This window comes from Ambystoma mexicanum, chromosome 2p (assembly GCF_040938575.1).
Source record: "Ambystoma mexicanum isolate Mex_15411 chromosome 2p, UKY_AmexF1_1, whole genome shotgun sequence".
Classification (NCBI taxonomy): Eukaryota; Metazoa; Chordata; class Amphibia; order Caudata; family Ambystomatidae; genus Ambystoma; species Ambystoma mexicanum.
Window position 1 is genome coordinate 25,371,047 of NC_090923.1, and position 14,408 is coordinate 25,385,454.

The window sequence follows — 14,408 nt, forward strand, 5'->3', positions numbered from 1 at the left end:
CGCCGTAGTTGGGAGCGTATCAGCTATGCGTGAGCTCAATATGCTAGATTCATCTTGCAAAGCAGGTGGATAGCTATGTGTCCAACCTAGCTCTTGCGGCGTTGATAGCTTCCAGAACCTCCAAAATGCCCATGTTTATTGTTTTTCATATTTTTAAAACACAACGGTATGTGGGACGAGTAGAGACGTACCTCCTTCCCTGCCCTTCACCGACCGCGTGGAGTTCTCGCGCTGGCACTCTTGCGCATGATTTGCAAATATAAACGGTGCAAGAACTACCAAGGTTTCTGGGTATTGTAGTTTGCAATCTTCAGATTGGAGTGCAATATAGAGTAAAATCAGAATGCAGAATACCATCTCATCTTATAATAGTGGGTCAATCCCCCATCACTGTGCAAGACATGTAGATCTGTGATATATTGAATAGTGTATTTTGATACGATCATGTCTGTGCTTGAGAGATCTTTGTCTAGCTCATTTTGTACCATTTAATCTGTGCTATTGACCTTATTTGAAGTTGAAAATGACAGTCCATTTTGAAGTTTTGACCGTTCATTATCTGCCAGGGTACGACCAGAGAGATTATTTCAGAATACCTGCCAGATGATTCTGGTGTAAGGCTCACTGTATTCTGTTCTGGGTCTAAATTCTTTGTATTTATTTCGCCTCTAATGTTGACAAGTTGGTCTCTTTTCTGATACACGAGCGTATCCAGCTCTAAATATGTTGCTCCTCGAGCATGCCTTCCCTTTACCACGCTCAAGATCTTTTCTTTTGCCAAGACAGATCCTATAAGAACAACTCCATTGGATGATGCATTCTCTCTTGCCCTTCCTCAGTCTCACTATTTTCTATATGCCCAGACATTCAGAAACCTTTGTCCTTGATATATACCCCATTTGCTCCCCAAATCCCCCTGGTTTTAATATGTGCTTGCTGGACTTGTAGAGTCTTGATATCTGCACCGTTTATAGTATATTCTTTCCTGGTGCAATGCATTACCTATGACCTTATGTGCTTTCTAAGAACACAATGGGTGTTTATATCATACTAGCAAAAGGTACCCGTACTCCGCATGGGTTCTGTAGACAGACATGACAACACTCTCAATTGTTGAAATTTAATAATCCTTTAGGATTTTTTCTGAGTCGCTTATCGTTTGATGTGCTTTGCACTCTGATGTAAACTGCACTGAGAATGGGCGTGTGAGGATGGCTGACCTAGCCCGGAGCAGACGTGGAGGGGAGGCGAGAGTTTGCGTGCTGCAGCATACTAGGACCTTCTGTGCTCTACTCCCACATGCCGCTTCAAACTAGTGCAGTGTGTTGTGGTGCAAATATCTCAGAAACAGTGCATCCTATGGCCCTGGAACGTGGTTTTCGAGGTACCCATTTTCTACCTCTCGTCGAGACTCTTAAAATGAGCTTTGTCCGGTTCTTCTACGACCACATGGATGTTTTGCCGATTCCAGGCAACCATCATGTGTGAAGGGCTGAAATCCAGGAAAAGCAGTGGGGTGTCCAAATGGCGTGTGGCCAGTAATGTCTGGAGGGTCCTAACAGGTAACTATGCAACATTTGGTACAGATTGGTGGAATGTTCTGGAATTGTATAAGAAACAAACTAACAGATGTTCTGCTTTATATATAGAGAGATTACTGTACATCTAAATTGTATACATGCTTGGTTACCACTTTACCACCATAATTGTATTCTGCCTTGTGTGTTTATAGGATTATTTTAGAATGTTTCATTGTACCTTTCTGTAGAAAATCAAATACGCTCAAGAGTGAAATGTCTGCCATGTCTTTGCTGTTTAACATCCATTTCTTGACCCCTGAATTCCGACCACTGTTAATACTCTTCTCTTCCCTATTTGTTCATTACCAGAGCACAGTCCTCTTGATAAGTATGTTCTGGGCCGCTGGATTTGGCAGGGTGGCACCTGGTAGCATCAGATCCTAATGTAGGCGAGGCTGCATGAAGGCCTATCTTAAATGTGTAGGCTGGGCACCCCTACACATGGGCGCACATTCTTAAACATTGGATTCATTGAAAAGCTTTGTTAGAACAAAAACAAGTTGATTGCTTAGAGAGCTATTGTTCTTCCAATGTTTATCATTTGAAGTTCTGTTGTTTGTGAAATAGGGAGGCCCTCTATTCTATACAGAATGTTCTATCATTGCTACTTCAAGTATTGCAGCATTTTCTCTTTTATGGAAACGTTAACATTCTGCTTTACAGCGCACAGCACAGTCCAGAAAGGTCCTTCTTACAAGCAATATGCACCCTACCTTGCCTTTTTGGACTCAACCTGGGGGGCTATCTCAATAAAGTGAATATTTCATTCCCATGGTGGAACCTCGGCACTGCATGCCCTGTGAGCCACTTTAGATACATTAACCATATGAGATTAAGGCGGTTTAGAGATTTGTGACCTCTAAACCTTTTGCTACAAATTGAGGGTGCAGACCAGGTGCCATCCATGCAAGTTCTCAGGTAAAAAGTGATCTGAAAATATTGCACAATGTAAAACAATGTCCCTTGAAAAGTCTAACACATTTTGTAGCAGGTGGTTTGGTGGTAGTCCTGCACTGGTTATGGTTGCATGGGGTAAGTGGGATCTGAAGCATTGCTAGACTTGGGAGGGGGAGGTGTTTGGGGTCCCTTGTCAAGCAGCAATACCACGTAGCTCTGCTGACCTCCAGCTTTTCTCACCTGACTCATATTTCCGTCACTTCCCCAAAACCCACTGAAGTTTGTCTGGTCAAATGCAAAACCAATTTTAAAAAAAGAAAACCTTGTTTTTTAATCATTTATAATTAGTGTTTGAAAACACTAAATCAGGGCGCCGCACTCCCGAGCACCTCTCCCCGAAGTGCCAGCGTCCTGACGTCATCGGTCAGGCACCCCCCAGAAACGCCCACTGGCAGTCAAAGTCAAGATGAGGACCCTGGCAAGACGGCGGAAAGAAGACCAAAATTACCCAAACAGTCCGTAGACAACGGAAAGGTAATTTCGGAAAACAGGGCCAGAAAACTAGTATGTAACTGGTCGGAGGGTATTTGGTACGACGGGTGGAAGGGGTTTTTGTGGTATTGCTGCTTTGTAGTCCAGTGGTGTGTACACAAGCAGACTCCGTGGATTATGGGCGTTGCCCTGTTAGGAAAGTGCCTGCTGGTCTCCCCAGTTCTTTCGCATGCGTTACCAGCACACTTAAACCTTTGCATTTAGGACTAAAATACTGAGTAAAACTTATGTACCAGTCCCTAATGACATCCTAGCTGAAGCCCGGCAGGTCCTAATGTGATACACCTGCCTCTACCACCCATGGATTATTCATTTCTTATAAAGGTTAAAGCTTCAGCTTCACAAAATTGGCATCCAGTGCATGTGTTTTGTGTTCAAGAACAAATGTGTTAGACTTTCAGTTCATGCGACTCTCAGCTACCTGTTTCTTTTAATTTCAGTCCTAAGTGCTTAATCGGCTCCTTTAGACTGACCGGTTATCTGGGCCATCTACTTGGCACAAAAGCAAGTTATGCTCTCAACTGTTTTTGACTTTGCAGTCCACTCCGAAGTCCTCGAAAAGCAGCCTGAAGAAGGACGGCGCTAAGCGGAAGATAAATATGAGCGGCTATATTCTGTTCAGCAGTGAGATGAGGGCCGTGATCAAAGCACAGCACCCGGACTACTCCTTTGGTGAACTCAGTCGGCTGGTGGGCACAGAGTGGCGGAACCTAGAGGCGATTAAGAAAGCAGATTATGAAGGTACGTTATGATATGTGTATATCCAGTCCCATGTGTGCATATCCTTTCTGCCATAGTCTTAAGATATCCTGGTATGTCCACCTGACCTGATTCACAGGGTGAAACTGGGTGAAAAAGGCCTCTACATAGGGCTTTAACACAGTCATTCTGCAACAGTGATAGTTTAGCATATACAAGACTAAGGTCCATACCAGCAGATAAGTAAGGCAGTGGGCAGGATAGTGTAATAAGACTGGTCAATACCTGCGGACCGGACTGACAGAAGATCCAGACTAGAGTATGTAAGCCGACTGGAATCTGTTGTGTGTACAGGGCACAGGGAAAGAAAACTCAAAAACTAGAGCATAGGCCAAGGAGCATAGAACAAGTAAACAGCAGCAGAATGAGGGGGCTTGTGAGGTAAAGCACCACAAGATGATTACACCTCGCACTTGCAGAGCGCTCACCAAATCACCCTGCATCTCTGTAGAGAAGAGAGCTAAGGTGGTCTGAGTGCTCAAAGCACTAGAAAGCACCTACTCACTGCCACGCCTGCTAAAAGAGAGCATGCTGAAAACAATTCATATCACACATGAACAATGATTGGATATAGGTCTCCTTGTTGGGGACATTTGACAACCCTCCAGTGGAATCTGAGGAACCATATAACCTAAGCTGAAACAGTCCAAAAGGAAAGAATCGACTCTCTAATGGGGGCTGTAGCAGAGCAGTCAGACTTTATTGCCAATGGTCATCCCGAGGAAAAGTGCACACTTTAATAGTAAAATCACACACATAATGTTTATCAGCTCAAATAAGTAATTTGGCTTACACATAATACGAACACAGTGTATGTATAAGAACAGTAATGGCCAGAGGAAACCTATTCCCCCATCCGCCCCACAAACTATACGTGTTGCCACTACTTGGGGCTAGTTACAATATGCAGGATTAAGGGATGGGACTAGAAGGAACCCCCTAAGCAAGAAATACATACCGTGATGATTTCCGGACCCAGAATCCCAGTCAGAAAATAGTCCCCAGTTTCTTCTTAGTGTCAAACACATAGTGATATAGACATTACAAATGCACACATAACGCTACCATCGCTCCCAGAGGGAGGATCAAGATTTCCACACAAGCCAGCAAAGCACAGGGGGCTTCGAAAATGATGGCTACATTTAGTCTTACACTTCCCAGACCCCTAAGGCCCAATTAATAAATGGTATCACAAGTAATGATAAACTGTACCTACATAGGCAGGAGTGTGGTACAAGAATTTACCAGATTTACAAATGTGAAGTAAATCAGGGGGTCATTGCACAAACATCCACATTTTGGGATAACATTTTAGTGATCCGAGGGGGACCTGGGAAATTATCACTATTCAGGTCAGCCCCTTAAGGAGTCACTCGAAGAGTTTTCAAAGTCCAGGCACCTTTCTCTTTATTTAACCCTCTTTGAAGTGCTGCACAACCACCAGCCCTACGTTTGGACAAGAGCTCCCAACCAAAAAGAAAGCCAGACCTCTCTTAAAGATAGGTAGTGTGGCAGCTCGATCAGTGTTAAATGACAAGAAGGGATAGCAGGCTAACCTAGAGGTACCATTACTCCACACGCACGTCTCTACAAAACATATACTAGTGGGCTTTTCCCTCCCTACCCCAGACGTCCCTAAACCCGACAGACCTATCATCTTACCACTAACTAGAATCCTATTCAGTGGTACATCAAATGTACATTTGGAATAGCTGTGTTCCTATTACCCAGGCTCCTCTTATCATTCTCTCGCACCCCCTAGTATTTCTCACTTTAAAGCTGGATTTTCACAATCGGATTCTGAGAGGCCACAGTGAGAAACTAGAAGGCACTCTCATAGCCACTCCCCAGGGATGTTTTGCTTCAGTGGTCATGGAAGGGCTATCGCTTTTGTATCCCGACCCTGTGGGTGGACAAGTAAGGGAGGATCACCTGGGTGGATGGTCCTTGGGGGTTGAGGAGAGAGTGCTGGATGGCGAGACATGGTATCACCCCTTCCCTAAAATAGACTTGCCTTCCCTTCCCACAGCCTTCATGGGCTATGTCCACTCATGCCCTATCTTTCCCTTTAAATGATCACCAAGTACTGAGAAGAGGAAGAGGCAACTAGGAGCAATGCACACTTCCTATTACAAACAGCACTCTAATACTAAGAGGAAGAAGAGAGATGTAAGAACATGCAGTACTGAAGGTCAGGCATATCCTATTGATTGGGCTCATTATAACCAGACCAATCAATTCAATAACACACACCTGAGGCCCCTTAATCGGGCACATGTGTATAATGGAAGGAAAGGCAACAATATGCGGGAAGAAGGAGAACCGTCGGGTTGGAGCGAGACTAGGAGCTATAAAGACCGGTAACGATCCCGGAAGACCTGCAGTACTGGGGCAGAACGGGTTCGGTGGTGTCCCTTGGACTGGGAGCCTTCAATGTGGAAGGCAGGCAGACAGAGCTGCAGAAAAGAGCTGAAAGCAGAGAGAACGTGGTCCACATTTTTTGCGAGTAACGTGCCTAGCGAGTGAGCAGCGCATATGTGGTCTGCTTCCTGACTTCGGAAGAGGTGAGCATGAGCAGCAGGAGCCGCGCCGCTGTGGATACACGAGCCAGTGAGTGTCATAGGACACGGGAAGACCAGAGCACTCCCATGGGACTGTGGGCAAGTAACGGTGCGTAAACATAAGTGAATGCGAACAATATTGAATGGTGAACTGAATGGAAACTTCAGTTTGTTTATGAACAAGTGATATTGAATACCAAACGAACATTTGGAAGCTAAACCTTGTATATCAGCAACATTGTGAACAGAACTAAAGCAAGTGGCAAATTGAACAAACACCTAAGTATTTGAACTTCAAATGTGAGGAGGATTTATGGAGGGACAGCAAAGCAATGATTGATGCAGAAAAGGGTTGCGCGAACCAAAAAGAAAGCCAAGTGTGGAGAGCCCAAAGCAAACAAACCTGTGAGGGGCTAAACAAACCTAAGGGGGAGACGTATGGTTGCTGACCTGTAATGGGTGGGCCGTGTAGTCTGATAACTGCACCTAGAACAAAGAGCTCTCTACTGTGAAGATCACAGAACGCCTGAATCAAGCCAAGCAGAAGCATAGGGTTCCTGGTTGCGTGACCTTTGATGGGTAGACCATGTGGTCTGCACCCAGACCAGGGAGCCCCAAATGATGAACAGCAACGGACACTGTGAGTAAGTCACTGAACTGTGAACCTGCTGTGTTCTGATATTGAACATTGAGCAAGTGATATAAGAAAAAGCGCTACATTGAAATCTTGGGGAAGAGAATCCTGAGAATCGAAGGAACTTAGAAGTGTTGCCTTGGGAAAGGGAACCTCAAGATCTTCATTTTGTGTGAACTATAGCATATGGATCTTGGCGAAGGGAACCTCAAGGCCTGGTAGAACATTGATGAGACAAACCGCTATTGAAACTGTATTGAGCCTGAAATGGAAAGCCCAAGAAGAAGGGCTTAAGCTGAGAGTAGCTGAAACTTTACTTTTGGTTAAGAAGAAACCTGATACCATGTTTGTCTAGATGTGAGGGCAAGCATAGATTTTGACATAGACACACTTTTGATTTGGACTTACAGACATGTACTTCCCTTAGTTTTCTTTAGACAGGAGAAATTCCTACCTTAGGTCTAGGGCAAGTTAGGCCTTACACCATCCCGACATTAAAAAACTCAATTTGGACAGTGTGACTGACTAGCAAGGCTAAGACTTAGGAGGTGTGAAAGTGGTGAAGAGTTCAATTAAGCACACACAGAGCAGTCTTGATAATACACATTAGGCAGAATTTATAAAAATTGTTATTTATTGAGGCCTTGGACAACCTCTTTGCAATTAAAAACCCCAGTTAAGTATTATACTAAACATTACTATTCTTTACACATTCACTTTTGGGGTTCTCAGGCTAAAGAGCACTAGCACTTTGCTTTAGAATAAGTTAATGTCGCGGGGTGGCCCACCACCAATAACTAAACTGACTCCTAGAGTCAGGGGTCTTTATTTCAATATTTTGATGGTCAGAATGGCGGATTCTCCCGGTTCTCGGGGTCTAATGGACTTGGGGGATATTTGGCACTAGGACTGGCCCTTTCCTCTCTTGACTTTGCGGGCTTTGTTCCCACCTCCTAGCCCATACGTACCTATGTGAGTGGCTAGTAACTCTGAGCGGTAACACCTAGCTGTCTTTCTTCTCGCTACACTTTAGGTGTTTGCCCTGAGACAATAGCTACCTGACTCCCTTGGGAACTTCTAACTTTCCCTCTCCTGTCATCGGTTAGTACTCAGGGAGTAGGGAACAGTGCTTCCTTTTGCCCAATGTCATGCTCACGCCTTTTACACTCTCGTACCTGACCCTTCGCTATACTTATCTCTTAAGCTGTTCTCCTGCCACCACGTTACTGTCCCTCCAATCTCTTACTCCATCTTTCCACCTCCACCCGTCAATCTTACCTCCTCTCCGACTCCTATTCTTGCAAATTCTTCTGTCTCCAACTATCCTTCTTCCATTATTCTTTCTCTCTATTCTCTCACTCTGCTTTCCCCGCCTCTAACTGGTTCTCTAGTTATAACTTCCATCTACACCAATATCTACTCCTACTCACTGTCACTCTTCCCGCTGTACCTTTGCTACTGTTCTTATTATGCTACTACCACTACCTCTCTGCTACCACTGTCTTCCTCTCACCGGACCTCCAGGGATATCATGTCTTGCTCACTTCTCACTAGCCCCTGGTCAGATCCCCATGGACACCCAGGGATATGGTGTCCTGCACACCCCCTCTACTACCCACTACCACCTACCTACTGCCAGCTACCATTACTCAACTACTACTCCTACTCTACCTCTACTACTCAAACTCTCACACAAACCTCTACTACTCACTCTCTCACACAAACACTCCACAGACCTCCTCCTTAACAATAGCCTCTGCACTCCAGTCGCTCTCGCCTCCTCTGACCTCTTTTGACGGTGTCCTCTGCCGCCGGTCCTCCCCCCAACGGCAGCCCACACCAAACAACCCCCAAGCTCCCTCTTATTTATCGCTCCCCCTCTCTGGATTGGCCACTTGCACTACAAATGGCGTCCCTTGCTTTCAAAGGTTATGACATGGAAGCGCTTGGGATGTTACATAAGGGCTTTAAGGTCCGCCCCGGTTTCTACGCAGTTTTGCTGTAGTAGGGAGTTTCTCTTGGTGCGCTGGCTATTCACATTTGCTGGTCGGTGGTTTTTCTTGTGAGGATATCGGCGCAACGCCAGGACGGTACAATGTCCTGGCAGGTAAGGCGATGATGGGGGGGGGGGGGGAGTCCTGTCCACTCATTCTCTGGCACCCATGGTTGTTTGGGTCGGGCTCCCTCCCACCCCTCACAGGGATGGATCAACGGCCCTGTCACAATAAACAATCTTAGCAACTGTATGGTAGCAAATACAAGAACTAATATATAGTAGAGGAAGGAGTTAAACACATGATAAACAGCCTTCTCCAGCAGGGGTCTGGCATGGATTCACATGCTCATGAATATTCCCCGTCGTCAGGCTGGGGATCCTTGGTAAAGAAAAAATCAGTTTCAGTTTCACTTCTAAACTGTCTTTCTCCTAGCAACCAATCACTGGCCTCTGGGTCATACTGCCCCCAGCCAAAGACTGCCCTCTACCTAAGCCCCTCCTCTTGCAGCCATCTTCAGATTTTTTTACTGCATGTTCGAGTGTTGGGAGTCCTCGTGCTATAGCTCTCAAGCTTTTACTGCATTTTGCGATTTTCAGCCTCAAGCTCCACCGTTCAACCATCCGATTAAGGGGGACCCGTTTCAAATTCTTCAACGCCCCTCAAGTGCGGATTTTCGTTGAGTTTCTTCTTGGAGGATTCCAGAAGCTTCCCCCTAGGACTACACCGCGTGTCATGGCGGAGGAGGAGGAGGACTCGGCGCCTCTCTTCAAGGTTTGCCCCGGCTGCAACCTACGGAACGTCTTCTCGATGATGGACATTACTGGTACCTCTACTGCCTGCATTCGGACCAGACGCATGTGGAGGACGACTGCGTGGCTTGTCGGGAGATGGTGCCGTGCACGCGGGCCGACCGACCCAAGCGCCTCAACAAGTGGCTGTAGGCCAAGGCCCCTGCTCTGGATGAGTCCCGGCAGCATGCCTCCCCTGCCCAGAAGAGGAAAGCTGAGCCGTCTTCTAAGACCTTTGAGGGCGCCCCTCCCACGGGGGCCCAACATAAGGCTAAGCACTGCAAGTCCACCGCCTCCGTGAGCACCGTTGTGACGGGCTCCTCGGCGGCCAGGGCAAGTTCAGCGTCTTCAGCACCTTCAACCACGATCCAACGCTCAAGTTTCTCAAAGAAGAATCGGACCATCCGGGTAAGCTTTAGGAGAAGACCTAGCCCGGCCAGACGGAGAAGGCCAAAGGGGAGCGGGGCTCTGACCCTCCCCCTAAGGTGAAGGCCGTAGGCTCGGCCAGTACTGCGAAGGCCCAGGTGCAACAGACGAAGGCCCACACTTCCATCGAAGTAGTAGCAGCGTCCCTCGCGAAGTCCGCCGGGGCGGATTCACAAGGCACAGGCCCGCAGGCGAGAATATCCCTGCCAGCCAGGAGGGGGGAGTCCTTCCAGCCCATCGAAAGGAGAAGTTGATGCCAATCATTTCACCGATACAGTCTCCCTTGGTCGCAGAGAAGCGGGGCGGGGGGGTACCTGAGGGCACGGTAGTCCTCCAGGGCACAGACATTTCCTCAGAGGAAGAGCTCACCAACCTCCCGGTCCTCCAGGAGGGGAGATGCGTCGAAAGTAGGCCCTACGGGGCGACGACAAAGGTGACCATGGCGACGAGGAGACCGACGAGGAGCAACATGTCTGTGACGATGGAACGGGTCGCTTCCACCCCAGTAGCCTCCTGGGGATATCTCAGTGGACATTCTGACGGCTCTGCATACCCTGTGCTCGGAAATCCGAACAAGGATGTCCCTTGCGCCTGCGGCCCTGCCGTCAAGGCCATCGGAGGAACCACCACCCAAGAGGAGAGTTCACACCCTCCACCTTTTCACCCCTTGCCTCCCTTAACCACCCCCCAAACCCCCCGAGGGATGACACAGAACCGGACACGGCGACCTACGAGCACTGGCACCGGACGACAGCGGCCCGGGGGTTCTCTCTCTGCCGGCCAGATCGTCACCGTCGACGGGGATTGGCTCGTTCCACGCCATGATCTCCAGGCTTCAGAGCTATTCCAGCTCGTCCCGGAGGAGAAGACAGGGTTTCCTTTACCAGCGCCGGGAGGCGAAGAGGAAGACTGTGCTGTCGATCCAGTTATTGGATGACATTTGGGACGAGGGGTTGTCCCTCAAGAAGAACCCTTCGTCGGCTCCGGGGAAGAGGGATCGCTACGAGAAGAAATACAGAAATACAGACTTCCTGACTCTGCGCCCAAGTGCTTACGATGCCAGCCGTCTCCAGACTCTGTGGTTTCGGCCGCGGCCAAAAAGAAGTCTTCGGGCTCATCCTCGTCGGCGGCCTCCTCCCCCTTGGACGGTGAGGGGAAGAAGTTGGATGCAATGGGGCGAACAGTGATCACGTTGGCGGCGATGACCATCAAGGCCGCTAACGCCCTCACCATCGTGGCACGTTATGACAGGGAACTTTGGTTCAAGATGGCCCCCCTCCTGGACTTCCTTCCCAACGACAAAAGGGCTGAAGCGTTGGAGATTCTCAGGGAAGACGAGGTGGCTTTGGACCATGCCAATACAGTGGTCACGGACATTGCAGCTATGGGATTCCGCCAAATGGGGGCAACAGCGTTTGCCTTCGTCTGCAAGGCTGCCTGAGGGCCACTAATTTGTGGACGAGTCTCTCCAGGCCATCAAAACGGACACTGAGAAGGCTCGTGCCTTAGGCACGCTGCAACGACGAAGGCCGTCCTTTCGGACTTCTGGGGGGAAATCCCAAAGTTCCTCTAAAGGATTCGGAGGAGCTTCCTCGTCCTACCGTCAGCCCTCACGCTCATCGGCCCAGGAGACCTACAGGGGCCGCACCAAGTCTGGAGCCGGATGTCGTCGTCAGTGCCCCCAAGGCGGCACTTCGACTTCGAAACAAGATTGAACCGGCTGTAGAGTCGGGCCCCCACTCATGCACCCCAGTGGGAGGCCGGCTGACTAACTTCATCAGCGTGTGGAAGACTATCTCCACCGACCATTGGGTGCTGGACGCTCTCGCCCACGGACACACCCCCTAGAGTTCCAATGGAAGTGTCCACTGATACCACCAGTGGCTCGTCAGGAAAACCACGTCCCTCAGGAGGTACGGGCCATGTTAAGAAAGGGGGAAGATCGAGCTCGTCCCAAAGAGGCGCAGGGGCTCCGGAGTGTAAATTTCCTCGTTAGAAAGAAGACTGGCGGTTGGAGACCCATTCTGGACCTCTGAACAAATACATCAAGTCCCAAAAGTTTCGGATGGTGACTCTTCAGCACGTGCTTGGACAGCTGGAAGAGGGGGATTTTTTATCATCGCTGGACTTGGCGATGCCCATTTTCACATCCCCATACACAAGGGACACTGCAAGTACCTAAGCTTCGTGGTTCAAGGACATTACCAGTTCAAGGCCCTTCCCTTCGGGTTGAAGTAGGCGCCGCAGGCAAAGCTGTGTCTACGAGGGATTCACGTGTACCCGTACCAGGACGACTGGCTCATCCGGGCGAACTCAAAGGACATCGCCGTCGTCCACACGACAAACGGTCCAACTCCTGACGGACATGGGGTTCTCAATAAACTTTGCAAAGTCCTGCTTGTCCCCATGGGAGGACGCACTGTTTCTGCGTGCCCTATTCAACAAAGTGTCATGCCTGGTGTCTCCGTCGGAAGAGAGGATCGCGGCCATACTGCTGTTGGCCATGAAGGTCGTAAGGGTGAGGCCCACCAAGTCCCTACTCGGCATGATATTGTCATGCATATACTTCATTCGGCTCTGCACGCTACGGATGCACCCGCTGGATACAAGTGGCAGGGAGCTTCGAGGACACGATCACTCTTTACGAGAGTTTCTGTCGAGCGATACGATGTTGGGGAGTGCGCGCACATCTGTCAGACGCCACCTCATCAGCAAACAGTCACGACGGACGCCTCCCTGGAAGGATGGGGTTGTGCACTCCAGAAGTCTTCATGCAAGAGGCCTGTGGCAACCGGAGGAGACGTCGTTGCACATCAATGTTTTGGAGCTGCAGGCAGTGTTTTGGGCCCTCAAGTTCTTCCTTCCGTCCATCAAGGGCAAGGTGGTACGGGTCTTCACGGACAACACCACCACGATGTTCTACATCCGGAAGCAGGGGGGTACTAGATCCCCGGTGCTCTCCAAAGAGGCGCAAAACCTTTGGCACTGGGCCGTAGCCCAGGGGATGTTCCTCATCCCGTTTCATCTAGCAGGAGTGAAGAACACCATTGCTGACTGTCTCAGCAGGGAGCAACGCTCTTGCCACGTGTGGGAACTTCGGCAGGGCCAAGTGGATCACCTGTTCCGCAGATGGGGCAATCCCCAGATCGATCTGTTTGCGACGGTGACGAACACCAAGTGCCAGAGTTTCGCCAGCAGGTTTCCCCAGCCGGGGAGCATAGGGGACGCATTCTCTTTCCCCTGGGACAGCCTGTTTCTGTATGCGTTCCCTCCGTTGCTTCTTTGACTAGTCAATCAACTCAGATGGTCATGGTGCCGGATGATCCTCGTCGCACCGGCGTGGCTCAGACAGATATGGGGCCCGGACCTTATGGACATGTCAGCGTCACCTCCGGTCAAGCTTCCGGCGGTCGCAGATCTTCTCACGAGGGAAGGAGGCGCGATTCTGCACCGCGAACCAGGACCACTGAACCTGAAGGCCTGGCTCCTGCAGCACTAGTGTTTGGGGGCTACGACCTCCCTGTGGATTGTAAGGAGGTGCTCACCAAGGCCGGAGCTTCATCTACTCTCAAATGCTATGGGCACAAGTGGAAGAGGTTCGCCGTTTGTTGCCGTACCCAGAAGAACGACCCTCTACGAGTCACTGCTCCGTCGGGGCTTCCGTACTTGTCGTTGGCCAAGGCAGGACTGGCCCATGCTTCCATCAAGGTTCATCTGACGGCTATTTCCCGCTACACCAGATCTCCTGGACGATGATCCTTATGGTTGCATCGTTTGGTCAAGGAGTTTGTCAAAGGACTATTTCGCTCTAGGCTTATGGTTCCCCCATTCCAGCTTGGCTCCACTGAAGTTTTTGTCGTCAAACAGCTTTTCTTGTGGCCATCACCTCTGCACGACGAGTGGGAGAGATCCAGGCCCTCTCTTGTAAACCACCTTATTTGACATTCCACGAGACGAGGGTGGTGCTGCGGACGCACCCCTCCTTCATGCCCCAGGTGCCGTCGGACTTTCATCTAAACAAGCTCTTGGTGTTACCTTTATTCTTCCCGATGCTTTTGTCGCTGGCTGAGAGGACTTTGCACTCGCTGGATGTGGCTCGAGCGCTTAAGTTCTATGTGGACTGCATGAAGAGTCCCCGGAAGACGTCGCAACTTTTTGTGAACTTTGGCCCTGTGAACCATGGGAAGGCCTTTCTCCAAGGCTTTCATTTCCAG

The 14,408-nt window shown here is 49.3% G+C and overlaps 1 protein-coding gene across 10 annotated transcripts in view; it reads left to right on the plus strand.

Annotated features, from left to right (window-relative positions):
• Window positions 1–14,408, plus strand: part of PBRM1 (polybromo 1) — a 1,258,882-nt gene that overhangs the window by 1,016,332 nt on the left and 228,142 nt on the right. For 6 of the 10 annotated variants that reach the window (XM_069643176.1, XM_069643177.1, XM_069643179.1 and 3 more), the window contains one exon: window positions 3,569–3,770. In XM_069643176.1, coding sequence (XP_069499277.1) covers window positions 3,569–3,770 — 202 coding nt within the window. Of the gene's footprint in view, window positions 1–2,825; window positions 3,012–3,568; window positions 3,771–14,408 lie in introns of all 10 variants that reach the window. The other 4 variants (XM_069643172.1, XM_069643175.1, XM_069643173.1 and 1 more) reach the window with 1 other exon arrangement.